The sequence below is a fragment of the Eschrichtius robustus genome, chromosome 1, assembly GCF_028021215.1.
Source record: "Eschrichtius robustus isolate mEscRob2 chromosome 1, mEscRob2.pri, whole genome shotgun sequence".
In the NCBI taxonomy this organism is placed as follows: domain Eukaryota; kingdom Metazoa; phylum Chordata; class Mammalia; order Artiodactyla; family Eschrichtiidae; genus Eschrichtius; species Eschrichtius robustus.
This window is the reverse complement of record NC_090824.1, coordinates 113338246-113365512: the sequence shown is the minus strand read 5'-3', so window position 1 is coordinate 113365512 and position 27267 is coordinate 113338246. Positions and strand designations below refer to the sequence as shown.

Below are 27267 nucleotides of genomic sequence, written 5' to 3'. Positions count from 1 at the left end.
TTTTGAGAATGTCATCATATAAATGGAATCATACAGTATGTAACCTTTTTTCTTTCACTTAGCGTAATGCATTTGAGACTTACCCAAATCGTTACATGTATCAGTAGTTCATTCTTACTTATTACTGAGTAGTTTTCCATTGTATGGGTATACCACAGTTTGTTTATCCCTAATGTTGCTTTTATTTATTTATTTATTTATTTTCCTAATGTTGCTTTTAAAACACAAAATTCTAAGTAATAATATGACTGTGATTATGCAGATCTTCTGATTCTCCTCTTACAGAATCTGCAAGAGGCAGTGATAGTGAAGATGAAGTTTTACGAATGAAACGCAAGAATGCAATTGCATCTGATTCAGAAGCAGATAGTGACACTGAGGTACCAAAAGGTACTCCAATTACTTCTTTTATATATCTGTATTTCCATCCCTCTCTCTGCATTTCACTGTAGTGCATTCCCAACCCTGGGCACTGGCCCCAGACTGCAAGACCCACAGAAGAGAGTGTGGATACATTTAGTGTACACTAAATGCAAGGCAAGTTGTACAGATAGGAGAAATTGCTTGCACTTAATTAGTTGAAGAACCTGCTTCATTTATAGTCAGAGTGAATCTGCTATTAGGGGCTGAGGCTCTGATTGAGGTGGAGGTGGCAATGTCCATTCTTTTGTTTGAATAATGACAGTTCCAGCGCACCTTGTTAGCTTGTTCTTCTTTTTTTTTTTTTTTAATAAATTTATTTATTTTATTTATTTACTTTTGGCTGCGTTGGGTCTTTGTTGCTGTGGGCAGGCTTTCTCTAGTTGCGGCGAGCGGGGGCTACTCTCCATTGCGGTGCGTGGGCTTTTCATTGAGGTGGCTTCTCTTGTTGCGGAGCACGGGCTCTAGGCACACGGGCTTCAGTAGTTGTGGCTCGCAGGCTCTAGAGCGCAGGCTCAGTAGTTGTGGCGCATGGGCTTAGTTACTCTTTGGCATGTGGGATCTTCCCGGACCAGGGATTGAACCTGTGTCCCCTGCACTGGCAGGCGGATTCTTAACCACTGCGCCAGCAGGGAAGTCCCCAAGCTCTGGTTTAGATGAAGAGTTTATAAAAACTTAGTGTTAGGTAAGGTGGGTTTGTTGTAAGGATAAAAGATCTACCTGTTCACCTCTACGTGTGACTACATTTCAAATGGCTAGTTACTATACAATAAAGATAAGATGTTAGTGTAAAAGTTACAGCAAACATAAGTTTGATATGCACAGCCATTTTTGTGCTGAATGGTAATTAGGCATTAATGTTAAATAGCTTATATAAATTATCACACGTAACAGTATAACTAAAGCAAACATTTAGAGAGTCAGCTAGAGAGAAAAGGAGAGAGCTGGACAGAACAAGCTCTGGGGTTTACTTAAACATCTTTAGATCTATGTACATGGACTTTGGAATCAGATGACCCAAGTTAGAATCTTTATGGTTCTATTGTACTTTCCAACTATATGATTTTGGTCAAATTACTTACTTACTACACTTAAATTTTCTGATCTGTAAGAGGGAGATGATGCTAACCACCTAACAGCGTTGTTGTGAGAATTAGATATATTAATTATTTTATCTTTTTACAGTTATTTATTGAGAACCTGCTTTGTACTAGTACTATTCTGTGCACTCAGAATGTAGCAATAATCAAAACAGATAAAGACTTCTCCCTTGTAGAACCCATATTCTGGTGGGGTCAGTGTAAGGTAGGGAGACTAATAACACAATAAGTAAATGAAATGTTAGATGGTGATAAGACCTAAGAAGAAAATAATCAAGTGGGGACGTGAGAGTGTTGGTGGATGGAGTTGTAGTTTTGGTGATTTTATCATATAGATGAACTTTTCAATACTTGTGACCTTCCTCCTTCCTCCTCTTTTAAAAAAAAAAATTTTTTTTTTTAGAGCAGTATAAGGTTCACAGCAAAACTGAGGGCAAGGTAGAGATTTCTCATATATGCCCTGCCCCAAGTCATGCATAGCTTGCCCCACTATCAACGTCCTCCACCAGAGTGGTACATTTGTTACAACTGATGAACCTACAGTGACACATTGTAATCACCCAAAATCCATAGTTTACATTACGGTTCACTTCTTGGTATTGTACATTCTGTGGGTTTGGAAAAATGTATGATGACATGGATCCACCATCTTCATGTCATACCGAATAGTTTCACTGTCCTAAAATTCTCTGTGCTCTGCCTGTTCATCCCTCCCTCCTGCCTAACCTCTGGCAACCAGTGATCTTTTTACTGTCTCCATAGTTTTGCCTTTTCCAGAATGTCATAGTTGGAATCATATAGTAAGTAGCCTTTTTAGATTGGCTTCTTTCACTTAGTAATATGTATTTAAGTGTCCTCCATGTCTTTCATGGTTTTACAGCTCATTTCTTTTTAGCACTGAGTAATATAGGCATACCTTGTAATATTGCACTTCAGTTTATTGTGCTTCTCAGATACTGTGTCCTTTGCAAATTGAAGGTTTGTGATAACCGTGCATTGAGCAAGTCTGTTGGCACCATTTTTCTAACAGCTTTTGCTTACGTCATATCTCTGTGTCACATTTTGGTAATTGTGATATTTCAAATCCTCCACCAGCAAAAAGATTATGATTCACTGAAGGCTCAGATGATGGTTAGCATTTTTTAGCAATAAAATATTTTATAATTTTTAAATAATTTTAAAATTTAAAGTGTTTTAAAATTAAGATATGTACATTTTTTTAGACATAATGCTTTTGCACACCTAATAGACTACTGCATAGTGTAAATACAACTTTTATATGCCTTGGGAAACCAAAAATTTCATGTGACTTGCTTTATTGCAATATTCACTTTATTGTGGTGGTCTGGAACCAAACCCAAGATGTCTCTGAGGTATTCCTGTATTCCATTGTCTGGATGTACCAGTTTATCCTTTCACCTACTGAAGGACATTTTGGTTGCTTCTGAGTTTTGGCAGTTATGAGTAAAGCTGCTATAAACATTCGTGTGCAAGTTTTCATGTGGATATAGGTTTGCAGATCCTTTGGGCAAATACCAAGGAGCACAATTTCTGGGGCATGTGGTAAGAGTATGTTTAGTTTGGTGAGAAACTGCCAGACTGTCCTCCAAAGTGGGTGTACCATTTTGCATTCCCACCATCAGTGAATGAGAGTTCCTGTTGCTCCATATTTTTGTCAGCATTTGGTGTTGGCAGGGTTCTGAATTTTGGCCATTCTAATAGGTTGCCTCTTCTTTTTCAGTGGTCAGTCCTTCACCTTGTCTCAATAACTCACTCCCATGGTTTTATCCTAGACCATGTCATTACCAATAATCATAACTCTTCTATAATCCCAATTTCAAGCAGCCTACTTTTTGACTGCCTTCCTATCTTCCTGTCACCTCCTCTACTACCCCACCTTGATTTATTGATTTATTACAGATCGTTGTTGATGTTGTTGTTTTGCCTATACCTGGGTGAAGTTCTGCTTGAGAGGAGGGGGACCTGGGTAGACATGGACCTGTAATTTTAAAACTTGAGGAACTCTATAGACAATAGGCCTGTGTAGAGTGCTTAAGCCCCAAATTTGAGTATCTAGATTGTAGGAGGATATTTTTAGGCTCCTGGGGAATAAAGGAAAGTGGAAGAACAAGGATGAAGTAAGTGAAGGGAGAAAGGAGTGCCTCCTGTGCAGCTTTGCCCTTCACTGGATTTGCCCCCTTCCCTCTCCACAGACATTCTCGTCAGATCTTTGAGAGCCAGGCTCAGAGTTGTGTTTGAGTGGTTTCTGGGTGCTTGGTCTAGAAACCTTGGGAATATGTTGAAGTGATAGATTTGAAGAATCATTGTTAAAGATATTAATACTGAGCATTTTTTTCTCCTATATGGAAGATAATAGTGGAACCATGGATCTCTTTGGAGGTGCAGATGATATATCTTCAGGGAGTGATGGGGAAGATAAACCACCCACTCCAGGACAGCCTGTTGTAAGTAGAATTACCAGTGAGAATTGGAGGAGAGTATTAAGTCTCTCTCTTATGCTGGGAAGAGGAAGTCGATAAATGAATTGCAGTATGAAAATACAACAAACAGATGACATTCTCAGTTAATATGGGAACACTTGGTTATAAGGAGGATTAGAAATAACTGCCATGGCACATCCATCCACGGAATACTACTGAGCAACGAAAAGGATTTAACTATTGATATACGCAGCAACTTGGATGAAGTTCCAGGTAATTATGCTGAGTGAGAAAAAGCCAGTCCCAAAAGGTTACATACTGTATGAATCCACTTATATAACATTATTGAAATGACAGAATTGTAGAAATGGAGAAGGGATTAATGGATATTAAGGAGGGATGAGGGCAAGAGGGAAGTGGATGTGGCTGTAAAAGGGCAGCATGATTCTTTGTGGTGATGGAAATGTCCTGTGTCTGCCTGTATCAGGGTCAGTCTCCTGGTTGTGATATTGCACTATAGTTTTGCAAGATGTTATCACTGGGAAAAAATGGATAAGAAAAAGAAAGAAAGAAAGAAAGAACTGCCCAGCATGAGGTTGGCGCCATACCTTAAGAGTCTAGACTGCAAAGACCTGTGAATTGAGAACCATTGATTTAAATGTTTTTTGTGCTTTGTTGATAATCTTCTCTGATTTTAATTGATAGAGTGACTTCATATTGAAGTGCCGATTAATTTCACACTTCTATCGGTGAATATGTGGAAGGTAGATTTATCACAAAAGAGATATTTTCTTATATTGATGCTTCCAGACAGATCTTGTTTTCCATGAGGTTTTTGGGGAGTTGGTTGGTAGGGGTTGGATGTTAACCGTAAAGTCATGTCTCATTATACTTCTTATCTGCCTAAGCAATTAAAGTGTGGAAGTTGAGCTAGACCACCTCTAAGGTCCCATCAAGATCTAAAGCTCTGTGACTCTTTTACTAGGATGAAAATGGATTGCCTCAGGATCAACAGGAGGAGGAGCCAATTCCTGAGACCAGAATAGAAGTAGAAATACCCAAAGTAAACACTGATTTAGGAAATGACTTGTATTTTGTTAAGCTGCCCAACTTTCTCAGTGTAGAGCCCAGGTAAGGGGATCAGTTAATAGTGTTTTTTAATGTTGGATAGAAATATGTAGAATGTTGATATTTTTCTTATTTTGTATGAGTTGACTGATCACAAAATGGAAAACTGGTTATGTAGCTTTGAAAAAATAAATCAAGTATATACTGTGATAGAAAAAGTATGGACTGTTGGTAAAGGAGACTTTTAATGCTTGTAATTGTTTTTAGCAGTCTGGTATTTCTTATGAATTAACAGACACCACAAGTCTTTGGTTGTTTCTGACTAATGGATCCCTGAAAAAGCTGAAATTGAGAGTGGTGAAGTTTGCTAGAGAAACTGCAAATGTCTACTGTAGCAGCCATTGTGGATCTAGAAAAACTAATGGTTTTGGACAGTTAAACAGTGTTGATGGGTATTATTCACTAAGTAACATGCAAGCTCTTGTGCTATTTAAAATTTTTTCCCTAAGCAAAATGATGTGGAAAGCTAGAGTATGTGTGGTCTACTCTTTGGAAGACATATAAGAATAAAGAATAGTTTGAATATTTAGCCTTGCTTGCACTTTATTTCAAGCAATGTGTATTAACACCAAATTTCAAGACGGTACAGTAATTTGAATGCTTCCTTATAGTTGACCATTATGATTTTTAATTATTGTGATGTTTTAGAGTTGCATTATATAACGGTAATGATATTTCTTACAAAATGTGATTAATGGTTTATTCTAAAAACAATTTGTAGACCTTTTGATCCTCAATATTATGAAGATGAATTTGAAGATGAGGAAATGCTGGATGAAGAAGGTCGAACCAGGTTAAAATTAAAGGTACTATTCTGTGCTTTTTTTTTTTTTTTTCTTTTATAAAGTAAAACCTGGGAATATTAACTTGAGACTTGAGCTTTTGAAAATGATTTTTTATGTTTCTTGTTTAATCAACAAACAAATTATCTACCTTTTCAGAATATTTTTAGAAAGAAAATACGTAGCTTTTTCTCTGTAAAAGCTGTCACTTTTCTGTTACTTTTCTCACTGTTAAACTTTTTTGATGCTTTAAAAAAATTATTAGCTACTTCCTTCAGAATAAGTTGTACTGTGGTTTGGTGTTTAGAACAGCTACCTCCATACGTACTGTGGGTTAAGTTCTAACAACTTCCTGCAAGGGGAATTTCTTCAGGCTCTTTGATCTCAGGATGAACAAAACAGATACAAAAGGAGAATTTATCACTAGTACCTAACACTTTACTGTATGGCTGTCTTTGTATTCTTCCGATTGTTCTTGTTCACTATTAGGAGAGATTTTTATTGTACTAAATTCCTAATGCTTCTCTTTGATACCTTGTGCTATCTGGTTACCTCTATCCAAGGACAGCCTCTAATCTTCCTTTAATCAAGGAGGATGTAAGTTTAAGCATATGCTTTAGAGCTGAGTTGTAGCAGAGAACAAGAAGCAGTTGGGACTTCACTGGTGGCGCAGTGGTTAAGAATCTGCCTGAGAATGCAAGGGAAATGGGTTCAATCCTTGGTCCGGGAGGATCCCACATGCCGTGGAGCAACTAAGCCTGTGCGCCACAACTACTGAGCCTGCGCTTTAGAGCCCTTGAGCCACAACTACTGAGCCCGTGTGCCACAACTACAGAAGCCCACGCACCTAGAGCCCGTGCTCTGCACCAAGAGAAGCCACCGCAATGAGAAGGCCACGCACTGCAATGAAGAGTAGCCCCAGCTTGCCGTGCTAGGGAAAGCCCGCGTGCAGCAACGGAGACCCAGTGCAGCCAAAAATAAATAAATAATTAAAAAACAAAAAACGTGAAGCAGTTGAACTCATGATACTGAAATTGGAGCTATGCATTTACAATTCTTAAATCTGAAGGATTTCCTGTAAATATTTTTTTTTTTTCCTGGTGGATGTTGTACATGGTGTTAAAATATTAAGAAGTGGCAATCTGGCATTCTTAGAATTCAGGGGCTGAAATTTTAGAGTAATTCCATCTCTTCAAGTGTGATAGATCCACAAGTACCCAAAGAACCTTGATATATAAGATGGTTTCTCTAAAATGCATGGGCTTCCAAAGCTTTTCAGTGAAATGTCATTACTCCTCCCTCTTAATGGAAGTGGAAATCAAATGAAAAAATGGAGATAAGCAGGCACCATTAACTTGGTCAAGGTCACACAATTAATAAGAATAGTACTTAGACTGTTTTTGATGTTTTGCTGTTCTTCTCCTTGCTTCCCCACCCCCCACCCCATCCCAGTCTCCATTAGGTTATCTCTTAATATTTTTCCTCAGAACATGTGTATCTGTTGATTTAGGCTGAGCACTGTGAATTTTTCATGCCTGTTTTAGTACCTCTGGCATTGTTCTATTGCTTTTCTTTCTCATCATTTATATAAATTAATGTGATAGTGCCTTATTTGTTTACTTTTTATTGATTTTTGCATTTTCCCCTCACGTTCTATGATGATACATCAGCAAGTGTCAGTGTATCTGTATTTTAAGACCATGTAAATCAGACTGTAGTGTAGGCATCAGAGTTTAAAAGTAAGTAGTTTACTCTAAAACCTTGGTGCTTAGAGTACAAAATGTCAGTGTATAACAGACTTTTTTATTTTATTTTTAAAAATTTTATTTATTTTTTATACAGCAGGTTCTTATTAGTTATCTATTTTATACATATTACTGTATATATGTCATCAATCCTAATCTCCCAATTCATACTCCCTTTCCCCCCCACCCCCCTGCTTTCCCCCCTTGGTGTCCATACGTTTGTCCTCTACATCTGTGTCTGTATTTCTGCCTTGCACACCGATTCATCTGTACCATTTTTCTAGATTCCACATATATGTGTTAATATACGATATTTGTTTTTCTCTTTCTGACTTACTTCACTCTGTATGACAGTCTCTAGGTCCATCCACGTCTCTACAAATAACTCAATTTCGTTCCTTTTTATGGCTGAGTAATATTCCATTGTATATATGTACCATATCTTCTTTATCCATTCATCTGTCTATGAGCATTTAGGTTCCTTCCATGACCTGGCTGTTGTATATAGTGCTGCAATGAACATTGTGGTGAATGTGTCTTTTTGAATTATGGTTTTCTCTGGGTATATGCCCAGTAGTGGGATTGCTGGGTCATATGGTAATTCTACTTCTAGTTTTTAAAGGAACCTCCATACTGTTCTCCATAGTGGCTGTATCAGTTTACATTCACACCAACAGTGCAAGAGGGTTCCCTTTTCTCCACACCCTCTCCAGCATTTGTTGTTTGTAGATTTTCTGATGATGCCCATTCTAACCAGTGTGAGGTGATACCTCACTGTAGTTTTGATTTACATTTCTTTGATAATTAGTGATGTTGAGCAACTTTTCATGTGCTTCTTGGCCATCTGTATGTCTTCTTTAGAGAAATGTCTATTTAGGTCTTCTGCCCATTTTTTGATTGGGTTGTTTGTTTTTTTAATATTGAGCTGTTTCTATATTTTGGAGATTAATCCTTTGTCTGTTGATCATTTGCAAATATTTTCTCCCATTCTGAGGGTTGTATTTTCATCTTGTTTATAGTTTCCTTTGCTGTGCAAAAGCTTTTAAGTTTCATTAGCTCCCATTTGTTTATTTTTCTTTTTATTTCCATTACTCTAGGAGGTGGGTCAAAAAAAGATCTTGCTGTGATTTATGTCAAAGAGTGTTCTTCCTGTGTTTTGCTCTAAGAGTTTTATAGTGTCTGGTCTTACATTTAGGTCTCTAATCCATTTTGAGTTTATTTTTGTGTATGGTGTTAGGGAGTGTTCTAATTTCATCCTTTTACATGTAGCTGTCCAGTTTTTCCAGCACCACTTATTGAAGAGACTCTCTTTTCTCCATTGTATATCCTTGCCTCCTTTGTCATAGATTAGTTGACCATAGGTGTGTGGGTTTATCTCTGGGCTTTCTATCCTGTTCCATTGATGTATATTTCTATTTTTGAGCCAGTACCATTTTGTCTTGATTACTGTAGCTTCGTAGTATAGTCTGAAGTCAGGGAGTCTGATTCCTCCAGCTCCGTTTTTTTCCACTCAAGATTGCTTTGGCTATTCGGGGTCTTTTGTGTCTCCATACAAATTTTAATGTTTTTTGTTCTAGTTCTGTAAAAAATGCCATTGGTAATTTGATAGGGATTGCATTGAATCTGTAGATTGCTTTGGGTAGTATAGTCATTTTCACAATGTTGATTCTTCCAATCCAAGAACATGGTATATCTTCTTCATCTGTTTGTGTCATCTTTGATTTCTTTCATCAGTGTCTTATAGTTTTCTGAGTACAGGTCTTTTACTTCCTAAGGTAGGTTCATTCCTAGGTATTTTATTCTTTTTGTTGCAGTGGTGAATGGGATTGTTTCCTTAATTTTTCTTTCTGATCTTTCGTTGTTAGTGTATACGAATGCAAGAGATTTCTGTGCATTAATTTTGTATCCTGCAACTTTACCAAATTCATTGATTAGGTCTAGTAGTTTTCTGGTGGCATCTTTAGGATTCTCTATGTATAGTATCATGTCATCTGCAAACAGTGACAGTTTTACTTCTTTTCCAATTTGTATTCCTTTTATTTCTTTTTCTTCTCTGATTGCCCTGGCTACCAAAACTATGTTGAATAATAGTGGCAAGAGTGGACATCCTTGTCTTGTTCCTGATCTTAGAGGAAATGCTTTCAGTTTTTCACCATTGAGAATGATGTTTGCTGTGGGTTTGTCATATATGGCCTTTATTATGTTGCAGTAGGTTCCCTCTGTGCCCACTTTCTGAAGAGTTTTTATTATAAATGGGTGTTGAATTTTGTCAGAAGGTTTTTCTGCATCTATTGAGATGATCATATGGTTTTTCTTCTTCAATTTGTGAATATGGTGTATCACATTGGTTGATTTGCATATATTGAAGAATCCTTGCATCCCTGGGATAAATCCCACTTGATCATGGTGTATGATCCTTTTAATGTGTTGTTGGTTTCTGTTTGCTAGTATTTTGTTGAGGATTTTGGCATTATATTCATCAGTGATATTGGTCTGTAATTTTCTTTTTTTGTAGTATCTTTGTCTGCTTTTGGTATTAGGGTTGGTGGCCTCATAGAATGAGTTTGGGAGTGTTCCTTCCTCTGCAATTTTTTGGAAGAGTTTGAGAAGGATAGGTGTTAGCTCTTCTCCAAATATTTGATAGAATTCGCCTGTGAGGCCATCTGGTCCTGGGCTTTTGTTTGTTGGAAGATTTTGAATCACAGTTTCAATTTCATTACTTGTGATTGGTCTGTTCATATTTTCTATTTCTTCCTGGTTCAGTCTCGGAAGGTTGTGCATTTCTAAGAATTTGTCCATTTCTTCCAGGTTGTCCATTTTATTGGCATATAGTTGCTTGTAGTAATCTCTCATGATCCTTTGTATTTCTGCAGTGTCAGTTGTTACTGCTCCTTTTTCATTTCTAAGTCTATTGATTTGAGTCTTCTCCCTTTTTTTCTTGATGAGCCTGGCTAATGGTTTATCAATTTTGTTTATCTTTTCAAAGAAGTAGCTTTTAGTTTTATTGATCCTTGCCGTCGTTTCCTTCATTTCTTTTTCATTTATTTCTGATGTGATCTTTATGATTTCTTTCCTTCTGCTAACTTTAGGTTTTGTTTGTTCTTCTTTCTCTAGTTCCTTTAGGTGTAAGGTTAGATTGTTTATTTGAGAATTTTCTTGTTTCTTGAGGTAGGATTGAATTGCTATAAACTTTCCTCTTAGAACTGTTTTTGCTAAATCCCATAGGTTTTGGATTGTTGTGTTTTTGTTGTCATTTGTCTCTAGGTATTTTTTGATTTCCTCTTTGATTTCTTCAGTGATCTCTTGGTTATTTAGTAACGTATTGTTTAGCCTCCATGTGTTTGTGTTTTTTACATTTTTTCCCCTGTAATTGATTTCTATCCTCATAGCGTTGTGGTCGGAAAAGATGCTTTATATGATTACAGTTTTCTTAAATTTACCGAGGCTTGATTTGTGACCCAAGATGTGATCTCTCCTGGAGAATGTTCCACGTACCCTTGAGAAGAAAGTGTAATCTGCTGTTTTTGGATGGAGTGTCCTATAAATATCAATTAAATCTATCTGGTCTGTTGTGTCATTTAAAGCTTGTGTTTCCTTATTAATTTTCTGTTTGCATGATCTGCCCATTGGTGTAAGTGAGGTGTTAAAGTCCCCCACTATTATTGTGTTACTGTCAATTTCCTCTTTTATAGCTGTTAGCAGTTGCCTTATGTATTGAGGTGCTCCTATGTTGGGTGCATGTATATTTATAATTGTTATATCTTCTTCTTGGATTGATCCCTTGATCATTATGTAGTGTCCTTCCTTTTCTCTGGTAACATTCTTTATTTTAAAGTCTATTTTATCTGATATGAGTATTGCTACTCCAGCTTTCTTTTGTTTTCCATTTGCATGGAATATCTTTTTCTGTCTCCTCACTTTCAGTCTGTATGTGTCCCTGGGTCTGAAGTGGGTCTCTTGTAGACAGCATGTATATGGGTCTTGTTTATGTATCCATTCAGCCAGCCTGTGTCTTTTGGTTGGAGCATTTAATCCATTCACAATTAAGGTAATTATCGATATGTATGTTCCTTTTACCATTTTCTTAATTGTTTTGGGTTAGTTTTTTTAGGTCCTTTTCTTATCTTGTTTTTCCCTCTTAGAGACGTTCCTTTAGCATTTGTTGTAGAGCTGGTTTGATGGTGCTGAATTCTCTTAGCTTTTGCTTGTCTGTAATGCTTTTTATTTCTCTGTTGAATCTGAATGAGATCCTTGCCCGGTAGAGTAATCTTGGTTGTAGGTTCTTCCCTTTCATCACTTTAAATATATCTTTCCACTTACTTCTGGCTTGTAGAGTTTCTGCTTAGAAATCAGCTGTTAACCTTATGGGAGTTCCCGTGTATGTTATTTGTCATTTTTCCTTTGTTGCTTTTAATAATTTTTCTTTGTCTTTGATTTTTGTCAATTTGATTACTCTGTGTTTCGGTGTGTTTCTCCTTGTGTTTATCCTGCCTGGGACCCTCTGCGCTTCCTGGACTTGGGTGGCTATTTTCTTTCCCATGTTAGGGGAGTTTTCAACTATAATCTCTTCACATATTTTCTCGGGTCCTTTCTCTCTCTCTTCTCCTTCTGGGACCTCTATAATGTGAATGTTGGTGGGTTTAATGTTGTACCAGAGGTCTCTTAGGCAGTCTTCATTTCTTTTCATTCTTTTTTCATTTCAGTTATTGTATTGTTCATCTCTGTTTGTTTGTTCTTTAGTTCTTCTAGGTCTTCGTTAAACATTTCTTGCATCTTCTCAATCTTTTCCTCCATTCTTTTTCCGAGGTCCTGGATCATCTTTACTATCATTATCCTTAATTCTTCTGGAAGGTTGCCTATCTCCACTTCATTTAGTTGTTTTTCTGGGGTTTTATCTCATTCCTTCATCTGGAACATAGTCCTCTGCTTTTTCATGTTGTCTATCTTTCTGTGAATGTGGTTTTCGTTCCACAGGCTGCAGGATTGTAGTTCTTCTTGCTTCTGCTGTCTCCTCTGGTGGATGAGGCTGTGTAAGAGGCTTGTGCAAGCTTCCTGATGGGAGGGACTGGTGGTGGGTAGAGCTGGGTGTTGCTTTTGCAGGCAGAGCTCAGTAAAACTTTAGTCTGCTTGTCTGCTGATGGGTGGGGCTGAGTTCCCTCCATGTTGGTTGTTTGGCCTGAGGTGACCAACACTGGGGCCTACCTGGGCTCTTTGGTGGGGTCAATGGCAGACCCCAGGAGGGCTTACGCCAAGGAGTACTTCCCAGAACTTCTGCTGCCAGTGTCCTTGTTCCTGCGGTGAGCCACAGCTGCCCCCTGCCTCTGCAGGAGACCCTCCAACACTAGCAGGTAGGTCTGGTTCAGTCTCGTATGGGGTCACTGCTCCTTCCCCTAGGTCCCAGTGCGCACACTACTTTGTGTGTGCCCCCCAGGAGTGGAGTCTCTGTTTCCCCCAGTCCTGTTGAAGTCCTGCAATCAAATCCTGCTAGCCTTCAAAGTCTGATTCTCTGGGAATTCCTCCTCCTGTTGCCAGACCCCCAGGTTGGGAAGTCTGACGTGGGGCTCAGAACCTTCACTCTAGTGGGTGGACTTCTGTGGTATAATTGTTCTCCAGTTTGTGAGTCACCCACCCAGCAGTTATGGGATTTGATTTTATTGTGATTGCGCCCCTCCTACCGTCTCATTGTGGTTTCTCCTTTGTCTTTGGATGTGGGGTATCTTTTTTGGTGACTTCCAGTGTCTTCCTGTCGATGATTGTTCAGCAGTTAGTTGTGATTCCAGTGCTCTCCCAAGAGAGGGTGAGTGCATGTCCTTCTACTCCGCCATCTGGAACCAATCTCTCCAGACTGTTTTTCAAAACCTTGATGTGTGATGGAAAATAACCATGGACCCTTGGTTTCTTGAGTGATGTTCTAGAGACTAGGCTGACCATTTTTAAAGAGTCAGTTGGTGGTATAATTAACTCTTTAATGAGCAAAGAACCAGGTACAGTTTATGTACCTCTATGAGGTCCTCTGGCTTTAGAAGTACTTTGATGTGTCTTTCATCCCAGTAGGGTAAGACGTAGGAGTGTTTTATCCTTTCATAGCATCATTATTTGAATCACCTTATATAATAGGAAGCATTTTTCAAAGTGGCTTCTCAGTTAATAATGGCCCATATGTGTCTTCATACTTGCATGTGGCTAACCTATTTTGTATGAGAAGGAAGGCAGGAATTGTGACAGATCATTTCGTTTCTTTTATTCAGGAAAATTTTAAACATATACAGATATAATGAGAACAGTATGATAAAATCTCATGTACCCGTCACTCATTTCAGTGGTTGTCAGGTTGGACATCTTGTTTCATCTGTATTCCCCACCCCACCTTACCCAGACTATTTGGAAACAAATCTCAGATTTGACATCATATTTAATTCATGAATATTATCGAGTTTTTAATCAGCCAGCTTCATAGTTGTTTGTTTATATAGTGAGGACTAAAGAAGTAAAGGGGAAAACTGGAGGGAAAACATTTGGACTCAGTTGTAAAGGCAGTTGCAATTAACAGAGGAGACCCAGAAAACCTAACTGGGAGTGGGAGCAGCTGCTGTTAGGGTTGGTGGTGAGGGCAGAGGCGGAGGGAAGCTTGGGCTTAGATCTATCGGTTTTCAAACTGTTGGCTTCTCTTTGACGCCATCTTAATTCACGTTTTCTTTATCCTCGTGAGTTTATCCTTTTTTTAATTCTTTACTGTCATTTTAGTGTGTTTCCAGGATGCAGCAGGGATAAACTACATGCATTTAGTGTGCTTTATTTTCCTGGAAGTCCCATTGAGGTTTTTTTTTTTTTTAATTAATTAATTAATTTTATTTTTGGCTGCATTGAGTCTTCATTGCTGCATGCGGGCTTTCTCTAGTTGCGGAGAGTGGGAGCTACTCTTTGATGCGGTACACAGGCTTCTCATTGTGGTGGCTTCTCTTGTTGCGGAGCACGGGCACTAGGGCGCGTGGGCTTCAGTAGTTGTGGCACACGGGCTCAGTAGTTATGGCTCATGCGCTGTAGAGTGCAGGCTCAGTAGTTGTGGCACACAGGTTTTGTTGCTCCATAGCATGTGGGATCTTCCTGGACCAGGGGTCGAACCCGTGTCCCCTGCATTGGCAGGCGGATTCTCAACCACTGTGCCACCAGGGAAGCCCCCATTGAGTTTTCAATTTCAATAATAGTGGTTTTCATTTTAGGAAGCCCTTGAATATTTTCCACATCTGCCTGATGCTCCCTCTCCCCCACCCCAAACCACCTCCTACCCCCCACCCACCCTATAAAGTTAAGATAAAGTTAGACTCTAAACCTGCTCAAACCTGGGGTTTTTATTTTCATAAGGTGCTTTTTTTTTTCCTTACCCATGTGTGGGGAGCTTCCCTAGGCCAGTTGGCAGAGTTTTTTAGTCCCACATTTATTGGGTTTTTAGCTCTGTGAGAGAACCTGTTTATACAGGGAGTCTCAATCCTAAATTGCCATATCATATGGCCTCAAGCCTTATTTCTTGTCCTCCTAGCTCTTCCTGCGTCTTAAAACTTCTGGAGTTTACCACAGATTTAGCATCTGCTGAGATGCTCTGGCACTGAGCTCTGTCTGGTTCTAGCACTAGGAGCTCAGAAATTCACTTAAGCGTACTTTCTTTCCTGTTGTTATTTTATCCGGAATCTCTAGGTGATTAAAACAAGAGGGTTTCAGTGTCTGTTTTTCTTTCACTATCTATGCACATTTATTCTGTGATTTTGTGTCTCTTGAGGAGAGAAGAAGCACAAACTACAGTGTTCTGAGGCACTTGTGTTTTAAAACAGGTAGAAAATACTATACGATGGAGGATACGCCGGGATGAAGAAGGAAATGAAATTAAAGAAAGCAATGCTCGGATAGTCAAGTGGTCCGATGGAAGGTGAGCACAAATGCCTGAAGAGTATGGAAATACCCAGAATGTGGCTGGGAGGGATCAAGCTTTGGAATATGACCTTATTTGGGGTACACCTCTTATTAAAGAATTTCCATTGTTTAGTCCCTGGCATTGCAAAGAAAACCTGAGAGAAAAAAATAGGCAGCTGAGGGTCATACAGGCTGGTGGAAGACATTAAAAGTAGGCTGGAAATGTGACCATCCTCTTTGGCTCCAGCATAGTAGTCTGGAAAAGTTAGACCAACTTCCCTCCCTCCTTACAAATTGACGCTTTAGTAAAACTGCCCTTCACTGGGAAGGTGGTAGAAGCTGAGTGAATGTCACAGCATGTTTTACTTCTAAGCATAAACATACAGAGTGTTTTACTTCTGTGTAGGTCGTTTTCCACATCATACCTTCTTTATTCTTTCCTTCCTTCTGAATTCTGTGTAAGGAGAGAAAGCAGCAGCTGAATCACATTTCAAGTGAAGTAAAATGATAGAGTGAAAGCTTTCTGACTTACATGTGCAGTGTTCCTTCTTTTCAGCATGTCCCTGCATTTAGGCAATGAGGTGTTTGATGTTTACAAGGCTCCACTGCAGGGTGATCACAACCACCTTTTTATAAGACAAGGTACCGGTCTACAGGGACAAGCCGTCTTTAAAACCAAACTCACATTCAGGTAATTACTCTCATCAACGTACTATTTGTTACAATAAAAGCGGTGAAATATAGGTGTTGTTCAAAGTGCCTGACTCCTGATTGGCATAACCTTGCAGTATAGTTCCCCAAAGACCAAGATCTGGTTCTCAGCTCTGAAGGTTCAAAGGCTATATTGTCAAGTTGCTATTTCACAGGGAACCAGGTCATGCTAACTAAACTTCCAAGAGACTGTTATGTAAACCAGAATGTCAGTTTATTAATTCTAGTGATTACTATAACTGCCAGGAGGCCTAAGAATACTTGTAGGTCAGTGCAATAATTAGAGGTTGTTAGTGTGCATGGGATCAGAGGAAAGGCAGTGAGTTGGTGGGTGTGAAGGCTGAGGTCATCTCGTTCTTTAGGCTGCTGCACCCATTACCTCTCCAAGGATGTGTCCCCCAAGCAGCCCAGGATACTCAGGTCAGCTGGCGAGAACATCCCCCTTGTCTAGGCAGTGTAGGCACTACAATGAAACATTCTTGTTTTTCTTTTCTTGATTCTAAGCAGACCATCCTCCTTGGGTAATGCTTATCTTTGGAGAGGACACAATATTCTTGGTTATGACTTACAGTTTTGAAAATTGTAATGGTCAAGATTATAGGCTTTGGAAGCAGATAGACCTGTATCTGAGTCCCATTTCCACTTGCATGACCTTGTGTAACTTTCTCAACCTTTCCTTGCCTCAGTTTCCTAATATATAAAATGTAATAATTATCTCATAGAGGAGCTGTGACAATGAAGTCATGTAATATGTAAAACACAAAAGTACAGTGCTTGGCACTTAGTATTCAGTAAATGCTGCTTAAGCCCATCCATTTACTGCTTCTAGAGAGTAATTGTGCTGTGCAAGCCTTTTTTACTCCAGCTTTCCGTATTTCACTTTACTTGTGAGATAAGAATGTTTTAGTAAGCTACAGAATGAAGAAATTTCAGAATCCCCATCTAGTATATTGTTTTTGTGTCCCTGCGTATTTTTTTCTAGGGAATAGGAAATGGTCACTGGCCTCCTTTGATGTTGATGTGACTGGCTCACAAATGTATTTGCTAAACAGTGAGGTATTTTTGTTCATTTCCTGCAGACCTCACTCTACAGACAGTGCCACACATAGGAAGATGACCCTGTCACTTGCAGATAGATGTTCAAAGACACAGAAGATTAGAATCTTACCAATGGCTGGTCGTGATCCTGAATGCCAGCGCACAGAGATGATTAAGGTATGTTGGCTGAGCTTTATCCTGGAATTTTGGAATATTAAGAGTAGCATTTCCTAAAATGTTGTTCATCATCTCTTATTGACCCACTATTTATCCTTCCAGCTGGCATGAACACGGAGCTGGTTTCATTTCCTAAGCATTTGGCAAATGGATAATATGGTGATAGTCCTAAAACAAACCCTGGCTTGGGTTCTCTCCCACCAGGTCCTGAGAGTTTGGCAAACAGATGACTGAAAGAATCTGAACTTTCACAGAAATTTCAAGGATGATTAAATCATCTATGTCTGGTTTAGAGTCCATGTCAAAAATCAGTGGAAATGCTCGAGAGATTTGGTCTAGGTAGAATATAAATAGACAAGAAGTTTCCCCCCTTTTCTCCTGAAGGTAGGGGAGCTGGAGGGACTTGAAGACTCCAGGACCACACTGAGAGATGCCCCAAGCCCTCCCTCACATCCCCAGCTTACATGGAAATGCACAAGGAATCAGCTAGTTTGTTCTTAATCCCTATTCTACTGACAGTGATTTTTACTCTATACTCAGCACAACCACATACTATTTAATGAAACAGTGTCCAGCAACAGAATTAGAGTTGTATGCAGTAATAAAGCAATTAAATGAGGAATCAAAGAAACGCCAGAATATCCCTGACTTCTCATACCCTGGCCCTGCCTAGTGAACCCCAATGTGTAGAAGCCAGGCAGATGGAAGGGAATGAAGGCTCTGCTTTGGGGCTCAGGGACCCTCCCCACCAGAACCTCCCCATCCTGCCATCAGGAGCTGTGGGGAGCTCTCTGGGTTGAGGGCCCCAGACTGGAATATCTGGGCACCACGGTAGTTTGGTGGAGCCTGGGCAAGTCAGGTGTCTGTCTCAGGGGTGAAGAGAACCCACCTCCCTCAGGCATCCACTGGACATGAACGAGGTTCCTCAGGCTGGTCGCCACACTCTGGGCTCTGCCTGGCAGCACAGGGGACGCTGCAGCTCCCTAGGCTGTGCCGGTGCCAGTTCTGATGGGGCGGTTGGTGTGAGGGAGGGAGACTTTGCCTCTTCACCTTGTGTTGTCTTCACGCCTTCAAACTGAACAAGATGATGACCATGTGTGGTAACAGAGGTGTAAAATGGAGAGAACTGTACCCTGAGGACACAGGAACTGGTGTTATCCTGGGCGAGGCATTTACCTGTTCTTTACAGTAAAGTAGTTTCAAGGGGGGCACTAAGTGAGTTCATTTTTTGTTTTAAAGTTCAGTAATTTATTTGCTTCTTTACAGAAAGAAGAAGAACGTTTGAGGGCTTCTATTCGTAGGGAATCTCAGCAGCGCCGCATGAGAGAGAAACAGCACCAGCGGGGGCTGAGCGCTAGCTACCTAGAACCTGATCGATATGATGAGGAGGAGGAAGGTGAGGAGTCCATCAGCTTGGCTGCCATTAAAAACCGATACAAAGGAGGCATTCGAGGTGAGTTTGGGCAGAAATTAAATGTCATCATGTCAGGGTCCAGGAATTTATCTTTGCATTGAGCATACTCTGAATGCTCAGTCACTGGACATTTTACTTTTAAGGAACCAGTGTTAATGAGTGAGACATTTTGAGGTCTAAAGAGCTGAAGAGTCATTGTGGAATCCTTTCAGGTCAGCCTGGAAGGGTAGAAGCTGCCTGTGCTCTCTCGCTTTCAGACTCATCCCTTGAGCTTCTGCTTTCTGATTTGAAAGTCTGCTGATTATATTTGGAACTTCTCTCAACTTTTTAAATTACTAGTTAAGAATCAAGAAGTTCAGTTTTTAAGAATCAGGAAGTTCAGTTTTTCAGCAAATACATGTGTTCTCTTTCAAAGTTCTCCATTGCATATTCCCTTCTTTCACAAGTACCAATAATTTATAATGGTTAACATTTATTCAGCACATACTGAATCCCAGGCAAATACTCAAACATGCATCCTATTGGATCCTCATAACAATGTTAAGACCCAGTTACTACTATTGTCTTGTTCTTTTTTTAAAAAATTGATTACTAAACTAATTATATTAGTTTCAGGTGTACAACCTAATGATTCGGTATTTGTATATATTGTGAAATGATCACCATAATAAGTCTAGTTAACTTCTGCCACCAAAGATAGTTACGGAATTTTTTTTCTTGTGATGGGAACTTTTAAGGTCTGCTCTCTCAGCAACTTTTAAATATGCAGTACAGTGTTATTAACTTTAGTCACCACGCCGTACATTACATGCCCGTGACTGATTTATCTTCTAACTGGAACTCGTACCGTTTGACTCCCTTCACCCTTTCCTCCACCCTCCACACCACACCTCAGGCAACTACTAATCTGTTCTCTGTATCTATGAGCTTGGTTTTTTGTTTTCCTTTTTTTTACATCCCACATACAAGTGAGATCAAGCAGTATTCGTCTTTCTCTGTGTGACTTATTTCACTTAGCATAATGCTTCAAGGTCCATTTTTGTCTTGTTCTTACTGAGGAATTGGAGACTTTGAGAGGTTGAGTGGCTTGCCCAAAGACACATAGTTGGTACGTGGACAGTTCTTGAACCAAGGCAATCTGACTTCTGAGGTGTCAGTCTCCAGAAGTTTCCCCACAGCCTGCAGCAAGATGTCATACTTAAAAAAGCAAACTGAACCTGAAGATGGAAGACCTGGACTGGACTGAGCTCTGCCACTTTTTTTGTTTTGTTTTTGGCCGCACTACATGACCTGCGGGATCTTAGTTCCCCAACCAGGGATCAAACCCACTCCCTCAGCAGTGAAAACACGGAGTCCTAACCACTGGACCACCAGGGAATTCCCAACTCTCTCACTTTTTAGTTGGGTGACTTTTGGAAAGTTACAGTACCTCTTTTCTGTTAACCCTTATCAAGAAAAGAACAACCTATTGGTAATAGTATTTATACCACGATGAGGTTGTTTTGAGAATCGACTGACATAATACATATAAAGTACTTTATCCAGCCCTTGGCATATAACAAGTACTAAATAAATGTTACCCAAAACTATTGTCATTGTTCTTACCACTCATCGGCTTCGGGCAAGTGACTCCATATCTCTGAATACCGAGTTCCCCATCTGTAAAATGAGGATCTAATCCCCCCCAGGTTAGCTTTGATAGAGATTTGGGAATCACTGTACAATGTAAGGTATACCTTGGGTGACCATGTTCCTGGTTTTGCCCTGTTAGAATGTTAAATTATAAGAACACCCAATTTTCCCTTTCTCTGACCATCGTGTGAAACTCCCTTCTCCTTTTTCACAGCAACTGCATTTTATTTATTTTGGGACTATAGTACAGAGACCTTTTATTTTTATTTTTTTGTTAGTGCAGATTTCCCACAGAAAAGATTAACTGTGGAAATACATCACATATACACTAAATAAAAACCAAAAAATTGAGGATTTTTTAGGGAAGAGTTATATAATATTCAGTTTCCCAGTGATTAAAAACCTAATGGAGAAGTTCATTAACGATCAGTTCTGTCCAATAGTCAGATAGGCAGGGAGTGGGGAGAAGGAGAGAGCATTGGGTTCTGAGGTGAGGGGGTTGGTCTAACATCAGCTGTTCCTATTCTACCTGCGCTTCACCTGGGCTGGGGCATCAGCACAGGCTGTTATTCATCTCCATCTCCCTTTGAAATGTCCACTTGGCAACAAACCGTCTTTACAGGACCAGGAAGCCACCTCTTGCTTTTATCTTTAAAACGTATTTTGGAATTAACTGTTACCCTGATAAAAGAATGACTCAGACTTTAAAAACTTATTTGGAAATAGTGGTGTCTGTCTCTTTAATCAGCTTGCACAGGCCTTTTTAATATTTAAAAGTGGTCAGATACCAAAAAAAAAAAAGTGGTCAGATAAACCATTCTTGTACTTGTGAGGGTAAGTGCTTCATTTCAACATATCTAAACTTACATTTACCTTTTTTTAAAAATAAATTTATTTTTATTATCTTTGGCTGCATCAGGTCTTGCTGTGCGTGGGCTTTCTCTAGTTGCGGCGAGCAGGGGCTACTCTTCGTTGCGGTGCGCGGGCTTCTCATTGCTGTGGCCTCTCTTGTTGCGGAACACGGGCTCTAGGCGCGTGGGCTTCAGTAGTTGTGGCTCTCGGCTCTAGAGCGCAGGCTCAGTAGTTGTGGCGCACGGGCTCCGTTGCTCCGCAGCATGTGGGATCTTCCCAGACCAGGGCTCAAACCCGCGTCCCCTGCACCGGCAGGCAGATTCCTAACCACTGCACCACCAGGGAAGCCCACATTTACCTTGAAGTTTTAAAAAATTTTAATTATTTGTTTCCTCTGGAAAAAATGTACAACGGAACTAAAGATATTCATCAGAAGAAAAATCCGGGAATGAATGGATCATTGTCTTTGAAAGTCACTCACAAATCTTCTTCCTTTGCTTTCAGAGGAACGAGCCAGGATCTATTCATCAGACAGTGATGAGGGATCAGAAGAAGATAAGGCTCAAAGATTACTCAAAGCAAAGAAACTCACCAGTGATGAGGTAAACCAAATTTATTCAATTCTAGAGGTTTACCCTGTACCTACAAGTCAACTCCTGGAATGAAGAGGAGCTCACAGCCCAGGAGCACAGATAGATGTCTACACACTTCACTGAAGCTCAGAGAGATAAATGCAGTAACAGGACTAGGGGTGGCCCAGAGGAGGGTCTGATACCTCTGCTCAGAGAAGGAGACCTCTCGTTGGGTGTTGAAGGAAGAATGCTAGGTGTGCAGGGCAAACCAGCCAGGGTGGGCATACCAGGTAGATGGAAAGGCCTGGGAGAAGACACATGGCCCTGAGATACCAAGGCTCGACTAGAGAACTAGAAATCATTAGTGTGGGTAGATCAGAGCATGTATCTCAGCTGTCTTTTTCTCTTTTTGTTTATTTTCTATATATATATATTTTTTTGTTTGTTTTTTTCTTTGTTTTACGCTTTTTAAAAAGCAGATACATTTTGAATTAACGCGTTATTTAAAATAGCATTAGATAGGGAGGGTGGGAGGGAGATGCAAGAGGGAGTAGATATGGGGATATATGTATATGTATAGCTGATTCACTTTTGTTATACAGCAGAAACTAACATACCATTGTAAAGCAATTATACTCCAATAAAGATGTTAAAGAAAAATAAAAAATAATATAGTATTAGAAGTTATTAACATGAGAAAGTGACATAATTTCTGCTTTTAGAGATTAAAACATTTTTAGGATCAATATTTTTGAAGCTCTGTAACTGTGGTTTTTTGTTTTGTTTTTTTTTTTTTTTTTTTTTTTAGTATATTTATTTATTTATTTACTTGGTTGCGCCAGGTCTTAGTTGCAGCAGGCGGGCTCCTTAGTTGTGGCATGTGGGCTCCTTAGTTGCGGCTCGTGGGCTCCTTAGTTGCAGCTGATGGGCTCCTTAGTTGCAGCATGCGAACTCTTAGTTGTGGCATGCATGTGGGATCCCTGACCAGGGATCGAACCCGGGCCCCCTGTGTTGGGAGCGCAGAGTCTTAACCACCGTGCCACCAGGGAAGTCCCTGTAACTGTGTTTTAAAATTATACTATGAAGGAGCAGTTGGCAGAAGAGATCATGCTCCCAGGCCGCCGGCTCGCTTTCTGCTTGGAGTTCTCATGGCCTGTGATTCGGCCTCTGCTCTCGACCCGGGGTCCATTTGTCAGGCATCCCGGTCAATATATTTTTTAAATTACAGAAATAATTCTTATGGTAGAAAAATCTGTGTTCTTTTTATTTAGATGAATTCATATTTGAAATAGTATTGAGTAATTCAAAAAAATAAATTTCCATCTATTATTGAAATAATAAATTTTCAAAGGAATTTTAACTTACGTTTTTGACAGTATCCTCTTCAAATTATAAGAGTACAGGTGCTGAGAAATGTTAAGTCTTTTTTCAAAATATAATTGACATGTAACATTATATAACATTATATTAGTTTCAGGTATACAGCATAAAGATTTGATCGATATATGTATATATTGCAAAATGATCACACCACAATAGTTATATGTTTAGTTATAGTTATATGTTTTTTTCTTGTGATTAGAACTTTTAAGATCTATGCTCTTAACAACTTTAAATTGTACAATACAGTATTTATTTATTTATTTATTATTTTTGGCTGCGTTGGGTCTTTGTTGCTGCACGTGGGCTTTCTCTAGTTGTGGCGAGCGGGGGCTACTTTTTGTTGCGGTGCATGGGCTTCTCATTGCAGTGGCTTCTCTTGTTGCGGAGCACAGCCTCTAGGCAGGTGGGCTTCAGTAGTTGTGGCACGCGGGCCCAGTAGTTGTGGCTTGCAGGCTCTAGAGCACAGGCTCAGTAGTTGTGGCGCATGGGCTTAGTTGCTCTGTGGCATGTGGGATCTTCCCGGACCAGGGCTCGAACCTGTGTCCCCTGCATTGGCAGGCGGATTCTTAACTACTGTGTCACCAGGGAAGCCCACAATACAGTATTATTAACTGTAGTCACTATGCTGTACATCACATCCCCATGGCCTACTTATTTTATTTGTCTTTTTATTTATTTATTTTTTTAATTAATTAATTTATTTTTGGCTGTGTTGGGTCTTTGTTGCTGCGCGTGGGCTTTCTCTAGTTCCGGCGAGCAGGTCTGGATTAGAATGAACTGGATTACTGAATCTTGGGCTATTTTATACTACTTGTATGGCCTTGAGCAAGTCATCTCACATTTCCAAGTCTGTTTCCTCATCTGTTCTGTGGGATTTATGCTCGCTGCCTTGTAAAGTTGTATTATAGTAAATAACAGATATGAAAGTGGGTGAATGCTAGCTTCCCTTCCCCAACAGGGTCTAAGTTACAAAAAAGGAGAGAAACAGAACTTTTTATCCTCCCTTATTTTTGTAAGCAGTGAAAACTTTAGAAAACCTAAATTACAACAAAAGTGGAAAGATGGGTAGTAGGAGAAACTGTGGAAAAGGGAAAGACTCCCGTTGAAAGGAACATGCAGACAATGGGAAGGAAACGCATCACTGCCAGGCCTCAGCTTTCTTGGATGAAAGAGACGACCTGCCAAGGACTGCCTAGAATGTGGTACTGGTGGTCTGGTTCCTTTCCATGTCTCTCTTTCCTCCCCCAGCTGTGCCTCGTGGAGCCTCCATTCCCCCCTTGTCTGCCCTGCCTTACCTGTTAGAGGCCCCTCTGTTTATGGAGCCATCAGCAACTTGGAACCAGGGTAGTCCCAGCTTCCCCTCCATTGTGGTTGGGATTCTGAATGTGTTTCCCTGGAAGCCTTGACACTCTTGGTGTTGGTCACTTATACTTTAAGACACCCTTATTTGTATATATTCTTAGGTATATTTTGGGTTAAATAAACTGTGAGAGTTGGTTTATAATGTGAGTTTTACAATCAGTCTAAAAAGTAAATTGTTGGAAGACAACTCCTCCATAACTGTGGGCTGCCTGTTCCTGTGTCTTTAGGGACCTGCATTCATGGCTGTATTAGGAAGCTTTGTGTTCATCTAATATGAGTATTTTTGTCATTTGTTGCATTTACATGGCACAGAGATTTATTCCAGCCAAGTTCAGTAAGGGAGAATCCCACACACCTGGTTTCACAAAATGAGGTCTCCTGAAGGTTGCCACTCAACTTTCTAAGTCCTGGGAGCAGCAGGCCTGCATGCCTTTGCTGGGCTTTACTGTGCTTGTCTGTAGCCGCCAGGGAAGTCGGTCTTGGAAGGATTTTCAAAGCAGAATTCCAGAGCGTCTTACCGGAGACAGTGGATTAGAACCGGTGCCGATTAGACTTCTTCGGGAGAGCTTTGACCTGGCTCCTGACTTCCCAGCTGCTTGGCCCTGCCTAGGATCCTTTAGGACAGGCTCTACCACCTTTTAGATGTACCATGTCAGTTATTCTTTTATTCACTCAAATTTAAACCCATTAAAGAATTTTAGAGCTGAAGAGACCATACACACTGAAGTTTACTTGGGGAAGGTTGCCACAAACCAGGCTGGCATGTAAAGAGTTTAAGATAAGATTCATCAGCTGAAAATAAATGAAAAGTGGTGGTAGTAGTGAATGTGCTTCTTGCCTTTGCCAGTGTGGGGGTTGGGAGAGAAGTGTCTAGGTTTGCTCAAGGCTGGGAAGTAGAAAGGAGGCTTGTCACAGCCTGGGGGCAGGATCCATCCTCCAGGCTTGCTGTTGGGGTAACTTTATTGCTGCCAGCTGGGAAGTACGTGCAGGAGGACTTCTGGATCTCTTCCTGTGGATCCATAACTTACCCCTTTGAATTCTCCTATGACTTCAGGTCTGTGGGATGCATTCGGGATAATAAGGCAGGAAACGAGTGTGAGATAGTATTTATATTTTGCTCCTCAGAGGGCCAGGCATCAGAAAAAGTGGCTATGCCAGCTTGTATGCTACATCCAGAAGCATTCTCTGGACAGGGTAGTAAGATGCTTGGCCTTCCCCAACTTCAACCTTTAAACTTTGTTCACCCTGTTTTGTTTTTGGTGAGGAGTCTTGTTAAGGCAATTCTGGAGTATCATATTTAGTATCATTTCATTTTAATCAATTTTTGATATTATTTAATGTTGATCTGTTCAAATTCTATCTGTAAAAAGTGTTTTTAGAAAACTTCCCGAATTTTTTGTTTCGATTAGAACATTATACAACATGACTTTAAGCAGTGGAAACTTGTGTATGAAGGCGTTTAATTTCTTCAAAAATTTTTTTCAAATATTAAAAAAAAATCTTTACTATGTGAGTTTTTAGTACATTCAAAACAAGAAATGGTTATTTTTAAAAATTGACAGTCTTTAGAATGCTTCTTAGATAACGAAGAAGTGAAATGCTCAGCAAGTGGAGAAAAAAGTTTAAGTAAATACCTAATTATGGTCAAAATAGTCAGCAGAACAAGTGGTTATATAGGCTGACTTCTTTGGGAGAGCCCTAACTCTTCCCAGGGCAAAGCCCATTTCCACTTTCCTGCAGCTCTTCTCCATGTACAATAGCTTCTTCCCCCTGTGAGACTGGGTCACAATTGCTTAGCTCGCCCTCATGGGCCTGAAATTGGGTTTTAGGGTTAGTTTTGTTATTACTCGGTAGTCATTTTGAATGCCTCTAGTACTTGTAGATTTGGAAACTGGCCATGACCTTAACCACTGGTTTTATTCAGCTGGTAAATGTTCTTATTAAAAGTTATGTTATTTTTGGGTTTTCAGAGGGTTATTCAGCTCAGAGCTACTTTTGATAAACCTTTCTAGAAATATTCTCTATGAACTTTTAGATTTTTAAAATTTTTATCTGTTTAGGAAGGTGAGCCTTCTGGAAAGAGAAAAGCAGAAGATGATGATAAAGCAAATAAAAAACACAAGAAGTACGTGATCAGTGATGAAGAGGAAGAAGATGATGATTGAAGTAGAAAATGTGAAAACTGTGTATTTTATTGTACAGTTTGTTTTATAAATATGACGTAAACATGAGTTATTTTGACCGAAATAAATTGATTTGCTTTTGAGTAATTTTAATTGTAATAAAAAAATTTAAAAAGCAGGTCTCTGTTCAAGAAATTGACCCCTCCCAAAGCAGGCTGATTTTGTTAATGCTTTACACTAAGTCTTAGGTTTTAGTGAATTCCTCCCAGGTCCCACAAAGAAGCCTGGCAAGGGCCAGGTGAAGCGAGTGAGGCATTCTTCTGGGGTGCAGAGTTTTAAAAGGGGCACAAAAAAGCTTCCGTAATTGTATTTGTTTGCTAGGTCTGCTGTAGCAAAGTACCACAAACTGGGTGACTTAATACCACAGAAACACATTCTCTCACAGTTCTGAAGCCTAGAAATCCTAAATAAAGGTGTCGGCA

At 39.8% G+C, this 27267-nt stretch overlaps 1 protein-coding gene across 1 annotated transcript in view; it reads left to right on the top strand.

Annotated features, from left to right (window-relative positions):
- Positions 1 to 26929, top strand: part of LEO1 (LEO1 homolog, Paf1/RNA polymerase II complex component) — a 42661-nt gene extending 15732 nt beyond the window's left edge. Inside the window, exons 3-12 of the mRNA XM_068551681.1 lie at positions 286 to 390; positions 3891 to 3985; positions 4947 to 5092; positions 5811 to 5895; positions 15443 to 15537; positions 16078 to 16212; positions 17312 to 17447; positions 18714 to 18900; positions 21850 to 21947; positions 26723 to 26929. Of these exons, the coding sequence (XP_068407782.1) occupies positions 286 to 390; positions 3891 to 3985; positions 4947 to 5092; positions 5811 to 5895; positions 15443 to 15537; positions 16078 to 16212; positions 17312 to 17447; positions 18714 to 18900; positions 21850 to 21947; positions 26723 to 26827 (1187 nt within the window). The 3' untranslated portion in view covers positions 26828 to 26929. The remainder of the gene's footprint in view (positions 1 to 285; positions 391 to 3890; positions 3986 to 4946; positions 5093 to 5810; positions 5896 to 15442; positions 15538 to 16077; positions 16213 to 17311; positions 17448 to 18713; positions 18901 to 21849; positions 21948 to 26722) is intronic.
- Positions 26930 to 27267: the final 338 nt, after the last annotated feature.